Raw genomic sequence first — 21,372 nt, 5'->3', positions numbered from 1 at the left:
GGTTTGGGTTTTCTGCTCTGACCCCTCTTCTCAACAATGTTTTTTTGTTTGTTTTGGGCATTCTGATGCCTGTTACCTGATGCTGTTGACACCTTGTGATCGCACAGGTTGCTGTGCTTCTTCCACTGGGTTTGTTGCTTCTCTGCTAGATGGCCGCTTGTTTTTAACTTCAAGCCTTTAAGACCCCAGACGCTGAATCGTTTAATAGCAGGGCACCATCAGCTTTCTTCACCACACTTGCTTGTGCACCCATTTTGTCCTCAATGATTGTGATTGTCATCTGATGAGGTTAGAATAGTGTTCTTGTGTCGAGGGAGGGTCTGAGCGGAGGCCTAAAGTCTGTTCACTTCCTCAATGTATTGCCATATAAATATATGTACGTATGCCAATGCCTTTATTTTTATGAAATAATGTATTTACATATGTATGCACCTGTGCTTATACCTCTATCCACAGCTTTGCTTCTTAGATCTTTCCTGTTTCCTTTTACCTTCCTCCTGCCCCACCATCATGCTCAACCTTCTGCCTCTTAGTAATTCCTCTCAGCTAGATCGCTGTTGCTCTTACCACTGGAATCTCTACATCCTCCTTGTTGTTGCTTTTAAATCCCTAGTTGTTCCCTTTCCTATGGCGTTGCTTGCTCACCGCTCCTTTCCCCCACCTCATACTCCCCCAGAAGTCCCTCTGGAACTATCAATCCCATTGCTTTCTCCCCAGGCTTGCTTCCCATGCCTATCTTATATTGGTAGGCAAAACAATAGTAACAGAGACAAAACAAAAAAGATTGAACAAAAAGAGAAAAAAGAAGAAAAAAACTAGCAAAGACTCCCCGCCCTAAAGCATGCATAATTCCAGGTCTATCGGCTGACCTTTATGACTATCTCCCTACCAGTCCTGAGGGTTTCTGGGAACTGTCCCTCCTAGCCTGAAGTCTAATTTGGGGGCTCCTCAGGGGTTTTATGGCTTTGCTTTGTTCCTGTTGTTGGTGTGTTATGTTCCCTTCTTGGTTTGTCCCACTGTGGGGGTGGTCAGACCGAACGTACTCCCCAGTATTGTCATCTGACGTGGTATGCTCCAGCAAGGGGACATCATGTCTCGATCTGTGTTGGAGGAAATTATACTAAGTGATGTTAGCCAATCACAGAAGGACAAGTACAACACGAGTCCACTGAGGTAAGTATAATCAGCACAGTAGGTATAGAAGAAAAAACATTTACCTCACACTTTACAGGCTGAGGTATAGGCAGTGCAGGGAACAGACCAAATCCAAGGATGTACATCAAAAGAAGGGGAAAGGGAGGGGGAAAACAGAGAGAGATGATGGCACTGAGGGAGTAGGGCACTAAACCACCCAGGGAGAGGGTATCGTTTATGTATCCACAAAAATGGGGGTGTGAGTGCAGACCCCACCACAGTGCGCCAAATCTAAACACACAAAGCAACTCATGAACAGAGAGGTCTACAGGGCCGGCCCCAATCAGAGCCAAACTGACGCCCCACCTGCTCCTAGAAATATGTGTTACTGAGAACACTAAACCTGCAGGTTGGGGAGTGGGGCCGGTCTGCCACATCCATACAGAAGCAAACCAAGAAGGAAAAAGAAAGTGAGGGACTAGGCCCCATACTGACACACCACGCCCTGAGGACGACCTCCCTGCACGGAGCTGCTAAGCCAGAGAGGGCCTGTGGTGGGGCCGATAACAGCACTTCTTTCATTTTCTTGAGTGACCTGAAATTAGGTTAAACTTTTTTACTTCATCTTTCTTCCTTTCACTTTAGCTTCCCTACACTCTAGAGAAAATCTGAGTCTCTTCGGACATCCATTTTGGTCTTTCTTATGACCTTTGACTTTCTTTGTGTATGATGGGCTTGGTGTAGTTCCACAACTTGTCCTTCAGTCATTAGTGTTCAAAGTACAGCAAGTTTATTCTTGAGATGGTCTCTAAATTAGGTGGGATATACCCAAGGTAATATTTTGGCTTGAATGGGTTTGTTGTAATTGTCTTCAATCTGAACTTTCATGTGAGCCATTGATGGTCTGTTCCCCAACCAGCTTCAGGTTTTGTTCCGACTGATACTGAGCTTCCCAATTGTATGTTTGCACACTTATAGTCAATTTGATTCCTATGTATTTCATATAGTGGAGTGTTTGTTATTGAAAAAAATTGCAATGAAGAAATATTTCTTACAAAATTCTATCATTTAATTTTAAGTGACATTTTGATCACCAAGGTCATATTTTCCAACTACTGATCCTTCGTTTCCCACTTTTGCATTCCAATAACCAGTTATTATCAATACATCTTGATTGCATATTTGATCAATTCCCTCATCTTTGGCATTAGTTGGGTGAAAACTTGGATTTTAGTTGTACTAATTGGCCTTCACTACAAGTATCTAATTATCAGACAGTGTTGTACTTCAGTACATGTTCAAGTGTTCTTTTTGACAAGGAATGTGACACCATTACTCTTCATGTTAACATTCCTAATTTAGTAGACCATATGACTGATTCAAATGGCCAGTACAAGTGTATTTCTGTTCACTAATACCCAGGATATCAATCTTCATGGATTCCATTTCATTTTTGATGACTTCAGTTGCTAGATTCATACTCTTTTTATTAATGTTTACTGCAGTTTCTTCTGAGTTGTGCTCCATCAGCCAATGAACATCCTGAAAGCTTTATCAATGCTATAAAGGGCCACTCTACTTGGAGTATCTTTGGATTTGTTTCTCTAATGTACCCAGACTAACGAGCCACCCCAGAGTGGCAAGGAGAATCTCATGACCATCAAGAACAAGCCAAGAGTCTAATGTGTCCTTTGGATCTGACATCCCTGCACTGCCCACTTCGAGCCAGGAAGGAGCCATTGAAGCTGCAGGTGAGAGATGGAGAACTAAGAGCAGCAGCAGACTTCGTGGCCCACATGAGACAGCAGAGCGCCTTGGCGCAGGAGGCTTGCAGTTTGCGGACTCCTGGCACTTTAAGGCCAAGGCCTACTGGCTGTGTGAGTGCTTGCCCAAGTAGGGCAGAGACCAAGGGGCCACAGGGTTGAGAGGTCAAGGGTTTAAAGTGTTTTGTGACACACACTTTACCAAGCCATGAGGTGAAAGGCCTGGGTCTGCCAGTGAGCACAGCTGATGGGGGGCTGTTCTGACCAAAGATCTAGAGTGTTCCTGATCCTAAATTGCAACCGGCTCTTTCCCTGATAAATCTCTTAACCGTTGAGTATGCCCTGCAAGTTCTCTATGTGCATTTCAACAAATTACACCTGTCCACACACATTTTGGTGTCTCAGACGTGAAGACTCTTTTCTGGGTACATTTGACCTGCTGACTCTAGAAACAGCACCCACTTTCCCCATCAGCTATAGTTTCTGAGATAGCGCACATACACCATACACCCCTTGGCAACTCCATGCAGAACCACCCTGGGCCCACCTACAGCTTCCTTTGGAAGTCGCTTAATACCTAATTCTTTTTCAAGTATATCTTGCTTTTTCTGTCTTCACCTATCATTTGAAGATCTGTACTTTTCTCATGTTCAAGACTAGGGTGATAAATTAATAAACAGCTAAAAATAGGGTGGGACACCTCGCTAAGATAGCATGGAGCTGATGCTGTCTGTCCAAAGTAATTTTCTGAACCAGCACCCAGATCACCCAAGAACTGGCCCAACAACCAAAACATGTTTCTGTTGTGAGGTTGAATAATAGAAGGCAGCAGGGAAGTAGGAAGTGCCACGGAAGGGATGCTTGGTGTCAGAATTAGCAGTTTGGAAGGGGAGGCTTTATCTGTCCTCTGGTTATGGGAATTGGCCTTGTGCTGATACTGATGTAATTATTCTCCTTCCATATGAAAGTAGATCAGACACCAACTTTCCACCACCTCCACCCACCCCAAGCCCCTACACATACTCCATTCGCTTAACTTGGAAGAGAGGACACTTGAAATTTTCCTGACTGTGGTGTGGTTCATAGCAATGTCTCCCCTTTGCAAAGGTGGGTATAGAGTGCGCTAGGTGGGCACGGGGTGGCCAGGAGGTAGTGTAGCCTGATGCTAATGATGCTGGAACAGTTGGTGCAAGAGTCTGGAAAAATCTGACAGCAGACGCCCATCTCCTAACTCAAGGACATGCGACCAGGTTTCCTTAAACTCCACCTGTGCCTGAAAACCTCTGGTCGTCAGTCCTCAAGGGCACAAATGATAGGCAGACAGCCTTTCACAATTGCACTGGCTATAGGTCTTTGTAATTATTAGATGGAGTGTATCTTTGGACTATGCTTTAAATCCAGGGAAAAGAGATGATCTATTTTCAGGTCAAAGCAGAAGTGCTAAAACGAGATGGTTTGGTATACGCACACACCTCTAGCGGGCAGGCTGGGGGAGAGCAAATCAGGTAGCTAGCGAGCAGCTACGAGTGAACATTCCTGCTGGAGGCTTAGCAAAAGGTAACCTGAATCAACTGGGGACATTGATCACAAACGATCTTGTACCCCATGAACTTTTGACCGTTTCTTGCTCGTTTACGTAGGTGGAAAATAGGAGCTTCGGAGTGCCAAACATGTTTCAGCAGATTACAAGTCCTTTATGAAGGAGTCAAGATGGGAACATTTGATAAACAGCATCATTCTTGCCCTAATTTGCCTAAAGGTTAGGGTTTTATTTTCCAAATCAAGGGTAGACTTAGGGACCTTAAGAGTCACCTAGACCCTCTCTTAGATCAAATTAAATTGTGAAAGGTTTCTCCCTGCCATCCAGTCAGTGCTGACAGAGTGAACCCCTGTGGGTGAGACTTTAACTGTTTATGGGAATGGAAAGGCCAGTCTTTCTCCCGTGAAAGGTTTAGTAATACCGAACACACAAGCTGTTCAACACATTTCCACAGGAACCCTGGTACCAAACCTTGGTGGCTGTGTGTACCTGGCAGTGGACTGCTGACTGCACTGCCATTGGCTTAAGCCTACTGGAGAAAGAAGAGCTGTCTGCATCCATAAAGATGTAGTGTTAATGTAGTAAAGTAGTGCTTGACACTATGGGTGGATGTATCAATTGTGGTAAGAGTTGTATGAACCACCCAATAAAATGATTTCTAAAAGCCTGCCCTTGAGAATAATTCCCCAAATCTATTAACCTTTGGTGCTTCAGAACATAAACTGTATACTAGTTTGGAAAGCCTTATTTTTAAAACAAAGAAACAAAATAATTAACATCAATCTAGGGGAAATCTACACACCAATTTTAGTTCTGCTTTATTCCTATAATAGTTATTTCACATCAGTGCAAAGTACTAGCTTAATTTAATCTGGCTCTATTCCTAAATCACTTATTCCCTTACAGGAGGAGGCAGTTTAAAACAGACCCGTGACTGATGTGCTTCAAGTGTGATAGTTCCGTGGTGCAAATGAACCTGAATTAAAGTAGTTGCTTCCAAATGTGACTTTAATTTCATAATCATTAAGATTTTTTAACTCAGAATATTCATCTTTGAAACTTATAAAACAAAAGCATTGAAATTTAATTGGATCTTCCATGGTTTTTTATAAATGGAATACTTTGGAAAAGTAGGCATTAGATTAAGGGGTTCTCTGTGGTATCAGCCACCATCAGAAACCTGACATCTTTGTTCCTATGTCCTGTAATTGTAAGTGTCTGAGTACAAGTATCCTCAGAGGTTAATTCTGGCTCCAGGTGAAAAATTTCAATCAGAATATTCTCCCATTCACTGGCAGCCTCAGTTGGCTGTAGCCCCTCAAATTTATGTTTGTACTTACAGGAAAAGATTAAGACAAAATGATGAGTGGATACGGTTCAGTGGAAAGTAAGTAGCAATACTGCACCAATGCAAGACAAAATATACTTTATTGGACAGCAAATGCACACAGTGCTGTAGGTAATGCATGCTGCAAGGAACCTGCATATATCAGAGGTTGGTATGCAAATGATGGGAATGATCGCTGCCCTTTAATGCTTGAAGATGTAGACAATGGGGAAGGGAGGAGAATTTGTGTCCACATCTCAAATGCAGTACTATATGAGGGGGTCTCAACAAGTTCATAGAAAAACAGAATTAAAAGGTAATAGAACTTTCCCATAAACTTTTTGAAGCTCCCTCCTACATACTTAATCAGATGCCTATGAATCTACGCTAAAGGCAAAAAACAAAGAACTTGCCTGAACTGTACTCAGAAGTCACTTCTAGCATCAAAAACTGGAAGATGGACTAACTAGAGGAAGCAATGTCTCTTTCTAGACAAACGACCTAGACAATGAGCACTCACACGTCCATTTATTTAATTAGGTGATTCTGATGACACGTATTCTGCCAGAAACAAACAGTAGAACTGCTAAGTAGGTTGGATAAACATTTACATTTTAAATCTTCAGAATGTCATAAATCTTGGGCTAAAATAACCACCTGAGGTAAAATGGACCCCTTTCTGCTTGCAGGGACCAAGGACAGTTTGAACTCCAATAGGTGAACTTCTAAGAAATGGAAAAGTCATCGTGCTAGTGACAGAGCTAGCCTTTTGATGAAAATTATGATGTTCATAATATGAAACCGAGGGGTACAAGCTCGCATGTTTTATAAAGCAGCGTTTACATCAACTGCTTCGTTTCCCCTTTTGAAACAGATGCGGCAGAGCGAATGCTTTCTGTAGGAATGAAGGCATACTGGCAGTCTGTTCCACTGCTCTCTAAATGCAGCACTGTGGATTGAGACAGTGTGCTTTCAACAGAGTAATATTTTATACACAAGTCCACTTAGAAATGAAAAGAAACACTACTTATCACAAATTACAAGTACTCCTTTCTACTAAAACGTAATTTTAAAGGCAACACAGGACCAAAAACATCCAACTATCTATCACTTTATTTATATTACTATGCTTAAGTTACGTGAAAAAAAAAAAGACAACCAAGGGATTCCTGGACAACTTTCAGGAAAACGTTCCAATCCGAACACCAAGCATGCGGTGAGAACTAGGAATGATCAAGACGGACAAGGAAGAACGGGCGCTTGTGCCAGGGTGCGTCCCCAACAGGATTGTGACGCAGTGGCCAGCACAGGCCACACTAACACTGGACCTTCAGCGCTGGTCACAGACTCGGACCTCTTCTCTGAAGCTAGCCAATCAGGTGACGTAACTGAGTTTAACACAAAAGGATTGAAAATGAAGCCCAAATAGACGTTTTAAAACCATGCTCTTGACACGGTTTTCCTTTTAGGAATGACATCAAATGCGCTGTTTTCCACTCTGACCACCCAGATTGTGTCTTCATTGAGCCCACTACGCAGCTGCAGGCAAGACTATACTGCCTCAAGCTGTCGACATAAGGGGAAACCAAGTGAATGGCATCTGCACAATAGTCTCTCTACACATTGCTGCTGGATGGAAATTTTTTTTAAAAAAAGAAAGGCAGGTTCCCTCTTAGACTCTCACCACCTCTTGTTCCGCAGTTCATGAATCCGACGCCGATGCTAAGGTGACAGTGTATGTAAGGAGATTTTTGTTTTCAGTGAAGGAGACCTGGGAAAAGATGGGATTTCTCTTTTTCTTCAAGAGTTATCAGACGGTACGTGCTCCTCAAAGCCCTCACTCTCTCGAACAAGAGCCCGTTCCAGGATGACACGGCCCTCCTTGTAACGCTGGCTGTCTTCAGTGGCAAACTCATAGATCCATCCCAGTTTGCTATTGCAGTTCTTGCAGCTTACATCTCGCACCATATGACGGCCAGTGAGCATGACCCGGTCTTGAACTTCACTGTATTGCAGGTTAACTACCTAATACAGGAAGAAAATTGCAAAGGCATGTAAGTTACTTGCCAAGCATGTGCCCAGTATTATGTGTGGTGCAATAACAGAGGAATACTGTGACACTAGTCAAACCTACCACATCTTGAGGGCCTCGAGCTACTTTTAGAAGCTTCTCCTTGACAGGTAAACATAGCTAGCTAATGTGGTCATGTAGTACAGCACTGTGTACGGCTTCAGCCACACCACTCCGACATCCCATAAACACCTGTTTTCTACTTCAAGTCATAGAAACCAGATTTGGACCCAATTGCTCTATTGTAAGAATTAATGTTTTAAGAAGGACCTAAGAGTAAGTATTTTCTGCTGAGGGCTATATAATTTTTGTTGCACATATTCAACTCCACCTCAGCAGCAAGGAAACCACAATACACATAAGCACGGGTGTAGCTGCCTCCCAATCAACGTCACTACAGAGCAGCGGCCTGCCAGCTGTCGGGTGCTAAATCCTGCTCTGCACTGAAGACTGAAGTTCACCTGTATGTGGAAAATAGAGGGATCCATGGGAGACGTGTGTCTGGCCTCTTAAGAGTAGGTACCTGGATTAGCTCTGATCCTTAGCCTGAAAGACTTGACAATTCAATTTCTTAAGTACATATCAGTTCAGAGGGTAGACTCACATCAGTTTCAAAGCAAGGCAGAAATCAGAGAAGCCTGCAGGCTGAGCACTCATCTGTAACTCAGGGAACACGGCTCCTGTTGGCAAACCTAGGCCAGGAGTCGAATCATAATCAGGACACTTGGTGAGCATGCATGCAAGCTAGAAGTTAGGAGATCCTTGTTCACATCCTCCTACAGTGGCTCCTGCAGCCATCTCGGGTCTGCACACATCAGTGACAGGGGCAAGGAGCATCCCGGCCCCTATTTCCATCCTGTGTGCCGACCCCACTGCCGAAGTCATACAAGGGCAGTTTCCTGAGGCCATGGGGGTTGTCCTTCATCTGGTGGCACATTTTTTAACTTTCAAGGGTAAAAGCCACGTTGGAGCAATGCTTTCCCAAGCTCCCTCAGCGAACATACTAGTAAACAATCACTGTAGACTTCAGCTCTTCACGAGGACCAGGCAGGAGCTGAAGTCGGCTCTCACCCACCTTGTTAAAAAGAAAGGCGCGGCCAGTGGCGCCCGTGAACCGCGTGGAGATGAGCTCTGAGCGGTTGGTGAGGATGGTATCGCAGTTTGCACAGGAGAACAGACGGGTCCCACCGATGTGGTCAAGGAAAATTCGGCCCATTTTTGTAGTGAACGTTCTGAACACCTGGCGGCAAGTGGAAAAAGGACAGAAATGCATTACCATTAAAGTGAAGGCTGTGCGGACTGCTGTGCTTTGCAGGGCTCACATGCGCGACAGCAGCTGACCTGGGCAAAGGGAGCCGAAGTTCACGCTCTGAACACGCAACGTAGCTAGGGACCCGCTTTCGACCGTGAGGCATGGTGCAGGCACTCGGTAAGTAAGGTGCACTCTGAACACGCGTCATCTGAGGGAAGAATGTTGGGTACGGGTGGGATGATCGGGAGCTAAGGCGAAACTAAACTAAAAAGATACTACTATCTGGTCTTGTTGCGAAGATGAGTGGAGGTCGGGACACGTGAAAGCAAGAGCAGGGTCGCCTGGCTGGTGAGGAGACGGTGGTAAAGGAGCACTGACAAGTGTACAGGGCGTTCCTAACGGCAGCCTGGTACCTGTGGAAACTGTACAAAGTGGTTTGCTTCTTTCACCATCCTCCTGTTTCCATCACCTCCACTCCAGACTCCCCAAGGCCAATCCAAATAGGTTACTAACTGGTCAAAGTATACACAGCTTTCAAGGGCATTCAGAACTGGCATGATGGTCGAGTGACTCAGGGCGGCGTTTTCCCCTCACCCTCCAGGGTCTTCCCCAAGTGGCCACGCCGGGCTGTCAAGCAGCCCTGATGACTGGACAACTACAGGGAAGGAGATGCTCCATTGTCACAGGCCAGTTTGTTTGTACGGACTGTCTTGGTAAGGCGAGAAGTCATTGAAGTGCATTGCATTCATTCATTCCTTTATTTTCTAACTTGATAAAAATGAAGCTTGCAATGTGCCTGAGACAATGGATGGATGTATGGACTGTGATAAGAGCTGTATGAGCCCCCAATAAAATGATTTTTTTTAAAAAAATGAAGCTTGGAGAGAAACGACTGAAACTACTGATGGTCATTTTAGTGTGTCAAACATGAGGAGAGAATAAATCCAATTCTTTAAACTCACTGCATTCTCCTAAACAGTACTTTGAGAGATCTGGGTACAGACAAGAATATACCATAACTTTCATTTCAAAAAGCATTTATTCCTGGGTATGGTCATCAGCTTCTGGGTTTTAAATATGCTGTTAGACGCATGTCTTTAAAACAGCATGTAGGGCAAAATAACCATCAAAATCACCAAGAAACAGCAATACAGAAGACACTATCATCTTACATCCGAGGAGAATCCACTACCAATTTACAACAGGAAAATGTGTCATTCTTCCTTAGACCTGTGAACTTCCCGGGCCTCTGGGCAGCAGTAATGTCATTAGAATTGTCATTAGCATAAAGATCATCCTGACTTCCCTTTAACCTGACATGGAAGCTTAATGAGGAATTAAAAACAGACACTATAATTATCATTTATAGCCAGTAAAGAGAAAAATGTTGGGCTTACACATGACTTAAGATACCGATAATTTTCTTAGCACATTCTTACAAAATGACAAACAATAAAACTTGTTTATCAATGTCTATCATTCAGCCTTTAAAGACAATAGCATTACTTTTTCAAGATGCTTTAGGAATATATACAGTCACCCCTAGAATTAGTCAGTAATAAAAATACTGTCTTATAGGAAGCACTGCCCCACCCCAACCCCTTAGGATACAGTACCTAGGTTGCTATCTTTGATGACTAATATTTAGCCTCTAGTTAGGATTCTGGGACTCAATTTTTTCTAGCTTATTCCCTCAAAATTGAATATATTTGCAATGTCTTCCAACCACATGTAGGGGTAACAGCAGACAGAAGGCTGGTGGGAAAATTGTACTAGATTACCTTCATCTACATCATTTTATCTTTGGCTCAAAATTATAACACGTGTACAGCTGTGACTACCTGCTACCAGACGCAAGGAAAGCTCTTCATTCCTACAGGGGTAAAGAGTTTTAATAGCCCTTTTTTCCTTTGCTTCAAATTTAGTCTATATTTTGCTTTTGCACAAGTATTTTTACTGGATTCAATTATATGATTCATTACCAAGGCCAAAATATCTGGGCAGAACCTTATGTTATGCTATTCTTAGTTATGGTTGCCATTTATAGCTCATGCTCTCTACATATACATGTGTGTGTATATTTAATCTGTGCACATACATCTCTATGTAAAATACAGCTTTTCTTTGCTAAAAGAGATCTAGGACACAGTGGAAGCCAGCAGAAGCAAAACATCACTTGGTTAAGCAACTCGACCTGTTGTTTTGTTTACCTAGGACTAGCTTACACTAAAACTATCAACAAGCTATCACCAATGAGAATGCAGTTTTAATAACTTTATGGGGAAAAGCTAAGACACAGAATGCAAACATGTAATCAGTCTTCCCTGGACCTGGATTATAAATATATGCTGAACTCATTCTTGGACCTCGAATTTATTTCAGTGCCTACACAGTTGCAGCAGTACCGTGACAGGGAGCTGCACCGAGGTCCAGGCCCCACTCAGTAGAGGGGGTGGAACAGGGATTCTCATTGCTGATGTCAGATGGATCTTGGCTGGAAGCAGAAAATGTCTTGCTTGTATTTTTATTGACTGTCCTGAGACATTTGACTCTGTGGATCATAACAAACTATGGATAGCCTTAAGAATGGGAATTCCAGAACCCTTCATTGTGCTCATGGGGAACCTGTACGCGAATCAAGAGTCAGTTAAGCAAACAAAATAAAGGGAAAACGGCATGGTTTCGAATCAAGAAAGGCGTGTGCCAGGGTTGCTTATCCTCCGAATAGATTTTCCAATCCATATGCCGAGCAAATCATCAGGAGAAACTGGATGGCATGAAGAAAAAGTCAGCCATCAGCATTGGAGGAAGGTTTATTTAAAACTGAAAAATTTGGGAAGGGAGACTCCGGATAGGGCAAGATATGACAAAATAACAATCTGTGGATTATCAAGGGCTCATGAGGGAGGGGCAAGCGGGGAGGGAGGGGGAAAAAAAGAGGACCTGATGCAGAGGGCTTAAGTGGAGAGCAAATGCTTTGAGTGATTAGGGCAAAGAATGTATGAATGTGCTTTATACAATTGATGTATGTATGTGTGGATTGTGATAAGAGTTGTATGAGCCCCTAATAAAATGTAAAAAAGAAAGGGATTAGAGCAAAGAATGTACATATGTGCTTTACAATTGATGTATGTATATGCATGGATTGTGGTAAGAGTTGTATGAGCCCCTAATAAAATGTTTTTAAAAAACAGAAAAACTTACAATATGCAGCCGATACCACCTTGCTTGCTGGAAGTGAAGAGGACTTGAGGCACTCACTTGCTGATAAAGATCAAGGATTGCAGCCTTCAGTGTGGATTACAACTTAATGTAAAGAAGACCAAAATCCTCAACGGGACACATAGGTAACATCAAACTAAACAGAGAAATGACTAATACCCAGGATTTCATCTTGTTTGGACTCACAATCAATACTCATGGAAGCAGCAGTCAAGAGATCAAAATACGCACTGCACTGGGTAAATTTGCTGCACAAGATCTCTTCAAAATACTGAAGAGGAAGGATGCTACTTTGAACACTAAGGAGCATCTTATCTATGCCATAGTATTTTCAATTGCCTCGTGGGCATGACCACTAGGCACTGAATAAGGCAGACCTACTAAGAATCAGTGTATTTAAATGTATACTATACAATGTATGGTGCTAGTGACGAATATAGAAAACACCTGGGACTGCCAAAGAAACAAACAAATCTGTCTTAAAAGAAATATGGCCAGAATGCTCCTTAGAGGCAAGAATGGGGAAGACTTTGTCTCACGTACTTTGGACATGTTGCCAGGAGAGACTAGACCCTGCAGAGGACAACATGCTGGGTAAAAGTGGAGGGGCAGCAACAAAGTAGAAGGCCCTAACAATGGACTGACAGTGGTCGCAACAGTGGACTCAAGCGTAACAATTGTGAAGACGGGGCAGGACTGGGTAGTGTCTGGTTCTACTGGTCGGAGGTCGACCGCCTAGCAGCAGCAGCAATAAAAACACAGCCTATGACAGGTGACAAGGTGGCATTTCAAATTTATCAACAAATGAGACCTAACTCACAGGTTAAACCTTACGTTTTCTCTTTTTATAGGAGCCCTGGTGCATAGTGGGTTACGGGTAGGGCTGCTAGCCAGAGGTCAGCAGTTGAGAGAAAAAGATGAGGCTTTCTACTCCCAAGGTGGAGAATCTCAGAACCTGGCTGGGGCAGTCTACTCTGTCCTACAGGGTCACTATGAGTTGGAATCCATTTGGTGGCAGTGAGTCTTACTTTTAAACCTTTCAAATGAAAAGGTTTATTTTCAATTTCCTCTCCTTACAAGTAGCACATTTAGCTACTATGTAAAAATTTGGATTTCTGTTTTACTAGGAGATGAAGCAATTACCAGTTTAGGTCTTAAAGGCACAGAATTAGCTATGACACATTCAGCCAGGAATTTTCTTTCCAAAAAAATCCATGGGACAAAGTCTCCAGACGCATTATTTTAAAAAAACTAAATATTATGGGTTATTTGATTTTCTAGTTTGATGTCAGGTCAATAATTTCCAAATAGAACTAATTTTTTTATATGTACTAAAAAGCAAACTATGCTACTGTCTCTTTACTATTTTGGATTGTTGCTAAAGAGTGTGCTTAAAAGCAGGTGTGTACAAACTAGGGCCTGTGAGCCAAATCCAGCTTGCCCGATTTTGTACAGCCCACAAAAATACTTTACATCTTTAAGTGTCTTAACCCACTGCCATCAAGGAGACTCCAACTCATAGCAACCTGTGATATTATATAAAACTCACATTCCAGTGTCCATAAAAATTTTTAATCAGTCATACCCCCACGCCCCGCCTTTGAAAAAAAACATTTGGTTGGTGACATTCTAGTCAAAGACATTGCAGCTTGGGGTCGGTGGCCAAAACCCTTCCTGTGTGGCTCTTTACAGGAACGGTCTGCTGATCTGGCTTTAAAATGAACTCTGTCCGACGTCTCCCTTCACCCACTTTTCTGTTGTCCGTCCCCCAGAGAGGAGGTTACATATAGATCCTTGTCCTCGGTTCCCACTTCTACCCTACCTTCGAATGTGTAAGACAGGACAAAATAACAATTTATATATTATCAAGGGTTTATGAGGGAATGGGGAGCGGGGAGGGAGGGGGAAAATGAGGCGCTGATACCAAAGGCCAAGTAGAAAGCAAATGTTTTGAGAATGATGAGGACAACAAATGTACAAATGTGCTTGACACAATGGATGTATGTATGGATTGTGATAAGCACTGTACAAGCCCCCAAGAAAATGATTTTTTTAAATGACCTCTGACAAAGGAAACATTTCCATTGTAAAGTTTCTGTTTCTTCCCCAGAAAAACACAACTTTTTTTCCAGTGTCATTCAGGTTTGAGGTTAATAGGGACAATAAGACACTGTCCATTTCATATAATTTATTTTCTCTGAGTTTTCTAGCTAAAATCCTTAACTTTCTGTAATTAGTTCAACATGAACTATAAAAATTATAAAGAGCTAATATATATCCAGCTGCTGCCGCCGCCTCCTCCTCCCCCTCCCCTTACCCCAAATACTTCTTGCAGTTTAGAGATGCTCTGTTTGTCAACTGCGCTACATCAAGTATTGTTCTGCACTGCTGGAGAAATGTTGCCACAGGGAACTGACTCCCACTTGTACATGACCATTTACAAAATGATGCCACAAACCCTAGTACACCTCCTCCCCCTCAACTTTAAGTCCTTTTTCCTTTCCTAAATAAAAGAATGTGGCTTTACTATAGCCAGAAACAAAATTTTCCTGAAGGTGAGGAATAGATCTGTAGGCAATATGAAAATCACAATCTGCCACTATCGAGCTGATTGGGGGGTGGGCGGGGACGGTGGCCCTGTGCTGCAGAACAGAACTATAATCCATAGGCTTTTTTTTAAATTGTTCATTTTTAACAACTTCACAAACATACACTCATATAGGGTTTTCATGGCTTGGGAGACCCAGGCGTTACTGGCTTAACTTGGCCTTTCGTTTTTAAGCACAAGGTCGGAGTTAGCCACCACCAGCAGCACTTAGGAGGCGAAAGAGGCAGCCTTGGGAACCGGCAGAGCAGCTCTTCTCTGTCCCACAGGGTTGCTGGGCTCTGGATGCACTCTGCAGCAGGGGTGGGTCACTGGTTTTCTCATGTGAGGAACCTCCAGGTTGGTGGCTTGAACGCCCGCAGTGATGCCATGAAAGAAACCCCAGTAGACTCTGCTTGTGTAAAGGTGGCAGGAAAGAAAATCCTTTGGAACAGGTCTACCCTAACACATGAGGGGGCCGGGAACCACACCATCAACTTCAGGAAAACAAGACTCAAACTCATGGCGTCAACTGGATTCTGATTCATTTCAATGGCCCTGTGGGTCTGAGACGGGACTCTTCAGGGAAGGGAAAGCCTCCTCTTTCTCTCGAGAGCCACTGGTGGTTTCCAACTACTGGCCTTTGGGTGGGGACTCAACGAGTAACCACTAGGCCACCAGGGCTCTCAGGGAGGCAAGAGTGTGGTGTTTAAGGGCATGCATACTGAAGCCAGACTAGAAGGATTCAAACCCCAACTCTGTCCTCTAACAACCGAATGAAACATGAACAGGTACCCTCTCCTCCTTCATCTGTAAAATGGCAGCCGCAGTTTCTACTTAAGTTTTTGGGAGTAAAAGGGGAGAATTCACAGCAATTAATAAGAAAATACAGTCTGAGAACAGTGCTTAGTCCACTGTAAATGAAAAACGAGGACAGCAATGCTAGATAGATCGCACCGCTTGCCCCTCCTACTATACCTGGTGCCCAGTCACTGTTCCAACCTTGGGGCCCAGGTGAGTCCCATCACTGTTAGCCCGGTGCTCCACAGGGACCCCGCAGGGTCTCACTGGGCTGCACACAGGGAATGGTACGCCCCAGAACTGTCTCAATAGCACTTCACAACCATAAGGTGAGCAATGCTGTTTTTGGAGCTTGATCATTTTTCCCCTAGGCATCTCCTTGGGCACTTAACTATTTTCTACTACCCAGGAACTTCCTCTACATTTATTAAAAATCAGAAAAACAAAGGCCAGAAAGAAAATGAAACAAAAACTAACCAACTTCCAAACCAACCCACTGCCAGTAAGTTGATACCAACTCACAGAGGGTTTTCAAAGCTGTACATCTTTACAGGCACAGACAAGCCTCATCTTTCTTCTGCAGAGTAGTTGGTGGATTTGAACTGCCAGCCTTGCGGGTTAGCAATCTAGAGACAACAAAAATTTCAAGCAGGAGAAAAGTCACAGTGCTAACCCATAAAATACAGTTCAAGCTTCAAGCTCTTACTGCCATCAAGTCAATGCCAACTTACAGTGACCCTACAGGGCAGGGTAGACCTGCCTCTGAGTTTCTATGACTGTAACACTTTACCAGAAGAGAAAGGCTCATTTTTACAGCAGAGCAAATAGCTTCAAACTGCTGCTCTTGCTTATCTCAGCCCAACATAAAACCACCAAGTCACCAAGCACACACAACCAGTTTCAAGCTAAATAGGTAAATAGAATCCTGCACTTCCCGTTCTGAAATAGCCTGGAAAAGAACTACAGGCATTTGCAGCTTTGGGAACAGGAAGAATGACCAGTTCACACTTCCCCCAGGCTATGTCCAAGACACCACAAAACAAGACGCCTCTGGTCACTTTTGACATATGAACACCACCACCTACTGACTCATAGTGGCTCAGCTTTGCTTAGCAGCCTAGCCAGTGAGCAGCCCACAACTCCAGGTGTGAAATGGGGCTAAATTCCCTGCATGGCAAAAGCTTTTAAGTGCTGACTGCTAACAGAAAAGTTCAGGTTCAAATATGCATTCCTGGGTAGAGCTGCAAGCTAAAGGGCAGGTGAAATGCTTACATAACTGCAGCCAAGTAAACCCCATGCAGCTGCAGCCCCACTTGGTACAGACTTGAGCTTAACTGTTTATCAGCCCAGTCCCCCTAGAAGATGGTGAGGAACATCAAGACACCATGGGATCTCCTAGGAGTGTTGAAGGAATGTTTGTTTCCGGGAAGGTTTCCATTTGGAGTGATTCTAATAAAGTGGAAACATGCAAAAACATGCTTGTAAATAGTTTTCAGTCTTCTTTCCTGAACAAAGGAAGCAACCTACAGAACCATGCTGGGCTACAGAGAGTGAAACTGAACATTTGATTCGCAATAGTAATTTCATCGGCTGGTTTCAGATTTGTAGTGAAATTCTTCTGAAAGTCTACAAGGGAAAATGCATTGAGACCTGTGCGAGCAGAACGTGGCAGGAGTGTCTGTTTTCGGGGTCTCAAAAACCTTCTGCCTTTGGCCTGATACAATCGAGGTAATTTTCCTTCTCTAACAGGTTTCCACCTTACACAGGTTCTGCCTTCCACACGTTCACTGTGATACAGATTAATGCACAAAGCCAATTTCCCATTTTCCCAGTCTTACACCAAGCTAAGGTTTCAGGGCCATCAGAGATGGTGTTAATTCTCTGGCAACAGCTGACCACTTCCCTTTGCTGCCAAATGACACTGCAGTTGTGGAATCAGCTCATCTGACAAGAACAGAATAACTGCTAAGTGAATGACTTGCACCCCCAACATCATTATTAATGCCTTATTGTTTTAAAAATTCACTGTATTTCTGTAATACTTAGTCGCCACAAGAATAAGGCTAGTCTATAAATGAGTCAGCTGGATGAGCTGAGTTGGTGATCTCCCAAACATACCTTCTGGCAAAGCCAGTAAGTGGTGATGCAATGCCATGAGTCAAAAACACCTCACTGATGGAGTGCCTAGTTTCCATTGCAAAATCACAAGTTCAAGCCAGAGTTAAGGTTCAGTTTCTGCATGAAGCAGACATTATTACACAGATTACCAAGGGCATTGATATTAACATGCATAACCCTTTGCTCTCGAGCTCATTGTGACACAAAACTAGAGTGGAACTGTCTACAAGATTCCCGGGGCTGTAAATCTTCCCTTGGAGGGGCTGTGGGATGGGACTGTTGATCTCTGGGCTAGCAGCCCAGCACTTTTAACCACTAAGGCACCCACCAGCATGCATTATCTAACTACTCAGGCACTGTGAGATTTACAAACAGTATTCTGGACACAAATACAGTCAGGAATACCTTCACATCTCAGTATATTCTGGTAAGATGGTTGCAAGAGATAAGCAAGCTTCAAAATAAAAAAACAAACATCCTCACAGCCTATACTTAGACTGGGCCAGGGTGTGATTACATTTACAGCCTCCCCCTCTGCCCCTCCAAGGGCTAAATTCTATCTGGCTTTCCAGGAGGGACCCAGAGAGGTAAGAGGGATGTGTGGAAATTTCCTATGTGCTAAATTCCACAGGCTCCACCTTCTCAGTATTTGTAAAGAGTCCAGATGTACTCTTCAGAAGCTAGTCTGCCCAGTAACCCAGAACCTCTGAGATCTGGTCTCATCAAAGCCAATCTGCTTTGGAATATTCCCTAATCCACTCCTACTCACGGGCCCATTTATTCATTCTTATAACAATGACCAAAACTTAACTTTGTTATTGTAACCTCACTTCATCTGCCCACGACTTTACTACTAAACTGTAATCTTTTTTTAACATCATTTTATTGGGGGCTCATACAATTCTTATCACAATCCATTGTGCCGAGCACATTTGTACATTTGTTGCCCTAAACTGTAATCTTTTAGGGGGTACAAAAACAAAGCAAAAGGTAAATGCTTTCTTTGCAATTCTCTGCATCTAACACGGTCCTGGTATACGATAAATGTCCTCTGAAAACCCGGCATACTTGTAATTTCTTTGTTGGTAGTGCTGCTGCTGCTGCTGAACCTTACAAAGGATGATGCCAATTTAGCCAACAGTCTATCTCCCCCAGTTGCTTCCACAAAAGATCCTTTCCAAATGGTCAAGTTTAGCCTGTGTTCACTTCAGGTTTTCCATTTCAAGAGATTGGGAATAAACACCCTGATTACCTTCAAGGATTGGTAAACGGAAAAAGTTTAAAAATAAAAGGGCGGCACACCTCCTCTGGCTAATTAAGTCCCCTCCCTACCCCCCGGAAAGGGGGAGTGGCAAGGGTCAGGAGTAAACAAGTCTTTGTAGTACTCTTGATTTTCCAACTCACAGTTAGTACGATTCATTTGTCCTCGGACCTGTGCGGCGAGTAGCAAAAGGGGGTGGCAACAGCACGCCTACCAGCTCCCTCCCCGAGCCCCGCGGGGACAACTTGGGGACCCTGGCTGGGTGGGTGCGTCCCGGCGCCGTGGCTGGCCACAGCTGATTACGGCCACGTGACTCCCGCCAACGAATCGCGCAGGGCCTGGGCGCCATGCGCGGGGGCCACGGAGGGGACAACAAACCCCAAAGCAAACAGCTGAGCGGCGGCGGCGGCGACAAGCGCGGGGTCCGGGTCCGCTCCCACGGTCCAGACCACCGGATCGCCGTCCCCAACATCCACACCAAGCCCTCGGTCAGGGCGGCGGGACCCTCTCCTTGGCGTCCTCCCAGTCTCATTTGGGTCAACTGGGGAGCCAAAGGGCAGGGGCTCGGGGGCCTTAACCTGGCAGGGGTAGCGACAGAAGACAAACTCTCCCCGCCACCCTCCACCCCATGGTCAATGCTACCGAGGCCGCTTGGCGGCTCCTTTTCCGGCAGGGCCAAAGCCACGGCGTCCACCCCGGGCCAAACAACTCCGGAGTCGCCGCGGACTTCCCTTGCAAACCAGAGCCCACACACCCCCCAGGGGCGAGCCCGGGGCGCTGCCCAGCAGGGACCCGAGGCCGAGGCCAAGGGGGCGCGGCGGGGCTGGGGACCGGGAGCGCAGGCCTCCGCGGGCGGGGACCCCGGAGCCCGGGGCCCCGAGCCGGAGCCAGACACTGCGGAGGGGCGGGGGTGGCAGCCAAACAGTCCGAGAGGGCGCTGGAGGCCTCGGGGCGACGCGCGGGGCCCCGGGGGCTGTGTTTGGGGGCGGGACTCCGGGGGACTCCGGCGTTGGCAGCGCGCCGCGCCGGCGAGGTTGGGGGCAGTGGGGGTCGCGGCTGCGGTCCGGCGGGTCACCCCGGCTGCGCGGCGGGGGCGGGACGACGCCGCGCCTGGGCCTCACAAAGAGGAAACACCCCAGCTCGTCGGCCTGGGGTCCTGGGGCCGGGGGCCCAGCGGAGAGGGGCGGGGGCGGCCTCCCGGGGACCCCGGGAAGAGTGCGGAGAGGAAGAATCACTTCCTGCCGCGGGGCCCCCGCCCCTGGGCCCATCCCCGTGCGCGTCGGGGCTGCCAGAGCCAGAGTGGCTCTTCGCCTCCCACCCACCTCCCGACTCGGCCGTCGGCCGCAGTACTCACCCTGAGAGACCGCGAGGCTCGCTGCTCCCCCTTTTCGGCTCTCAGCTGGAAGGAAGCCCCGGGCGACTGGAGTCTCTCGGTTTAGTCAGGCCCCGGCCTTGGCCCCGCCTCTTCTTGGTTGGGTCTCAACGTCAATCACCCAGCTTATCCCCGCCCTTCCTAAAGGCAGGCCTCCCGGTTGGCCAAGAACGTCCTTCATGTCTAAGCCCCACCCCCTGCCACCGGCCCTCAACCCCTTCCGCCGGGCCCCGCCCCTTCCCTGTCTCACGCTCCCCACCCCCACCGACGCTCCCCCAGCTCCGCGGCCCACCCCTCCCAGAAGCGGCAGACTCGGCCTCGGCTCCTTACAACTCGCCCCGCCCCTGACTCAAATCCTTCGGGCCCTTTCATCCAATCAGAGAGGCTATCTCTGCCCCCTCTCCGGAGAGGGCCAATGGGGTGAGACTTAGGATCCACTCCCTTCCCAGCTGAGCGCACACAACACAGCATCCACGTGAGTCAGCTTCTTAAAGGAGAAGTTCCACCTTGCTAATTGTGGCCGCTGGGAGACTTATGGCGTCATTAGCGTTATCAGGTGGCGTCCCAGGCCTAGTTTCCCGAGGCCCGGTCGGAGCGAGTTATGACAAATGAAAATAAGCTGTTTTTTCCTAAACAAAGCAAGTGCCTAATGAAATTCACCATATAATTTTTTGAGGCCACTACCTCCTTTGCCACCCCTTTAAACAGAGTTACTTCCAAGCTCCCAAGCCTCCTGACACTTGAAGACATAGGAACTCCTGAAGAGCTTGTTTGGAAAAGGGAATGTTTTCAAGTGTACCCAACTTTATTGACAACTCAAGAAACTCACTGCTATCCTGTGCAGGCCAACTCCGCTTCCTAATAGCTCAGAGTAGAGCTGCCCCTGAGGGTCTTCAAGGCTGCAACAAGGGAATAAAAAGCTAGTGA

General features: G+C 45.6%; 1 protein-coding gene across 1 annotated transcript; it reads right to left on the bottom strand.

Annotated features, from left to right (window-relative positions):
* Positions 1 to 5,846: 5,846 nt before the first annotated feature.
* Positions 5,847 to 20,563, bottom strand: YPEL5 (yippee like 5). Its single transcript, XM_075535374.1, has 3 exons — positions 20,428 to 20,563; positions 8,911 to 9,075; positions 5,847 to 7,789 (listed from the first exon to the last, which is right to left on the bottom strand). Exons 2-3 carry the CDS (start codon positions 9,049 to 9,051, stop codon positions 7,565 to 7,567), a joined length of 366 nt encoding a protein of 121 aa, XP_075391489.1. The 5' UTR covers positions 9,052 to 9,075; positions 20,428 to 20,563; the 3' UTR covers positions 5,847 to 7,564.
* Positions 20,564 to 21,372: the final 809 nt, after the last annotated feature.

Source organism: Tenrec ecaudatus, chromosome 17 (genome assembly GCF_050624435.1).
Source record: "Tenrec ecaudatus isolate mTenEca1 chromosome 17, mTenEca1.hap1, whole genome shotgun sequence".
NCBI lineage: Eukaryota > Metazoa > Chordata > Mammalia > Afrosoricida > Tenrecidae > Tenrec > Tenrec ecaudatus.
Note: the sequence above shows the minus strand (reverse complement) of the source record. Positions and strands in the feature narration are given on the sequence as shown.

Coding starts and splice junctions, on each gene's coding strand:
- YPEL5 (XM_075535374.1), bottom strand. CDS start 9,051: ATGGGCCGAATTTTCCTTGACCACATCGGTGGGACCCGTCTGTTCTCC. Junction 7,790..8,910: donor GCGCCTTTCTTTTTAACAAG/GTGGGTGAGAGC, acceptor TTCCTGTATTAG/GTAGTTAACCTGCAATACAG.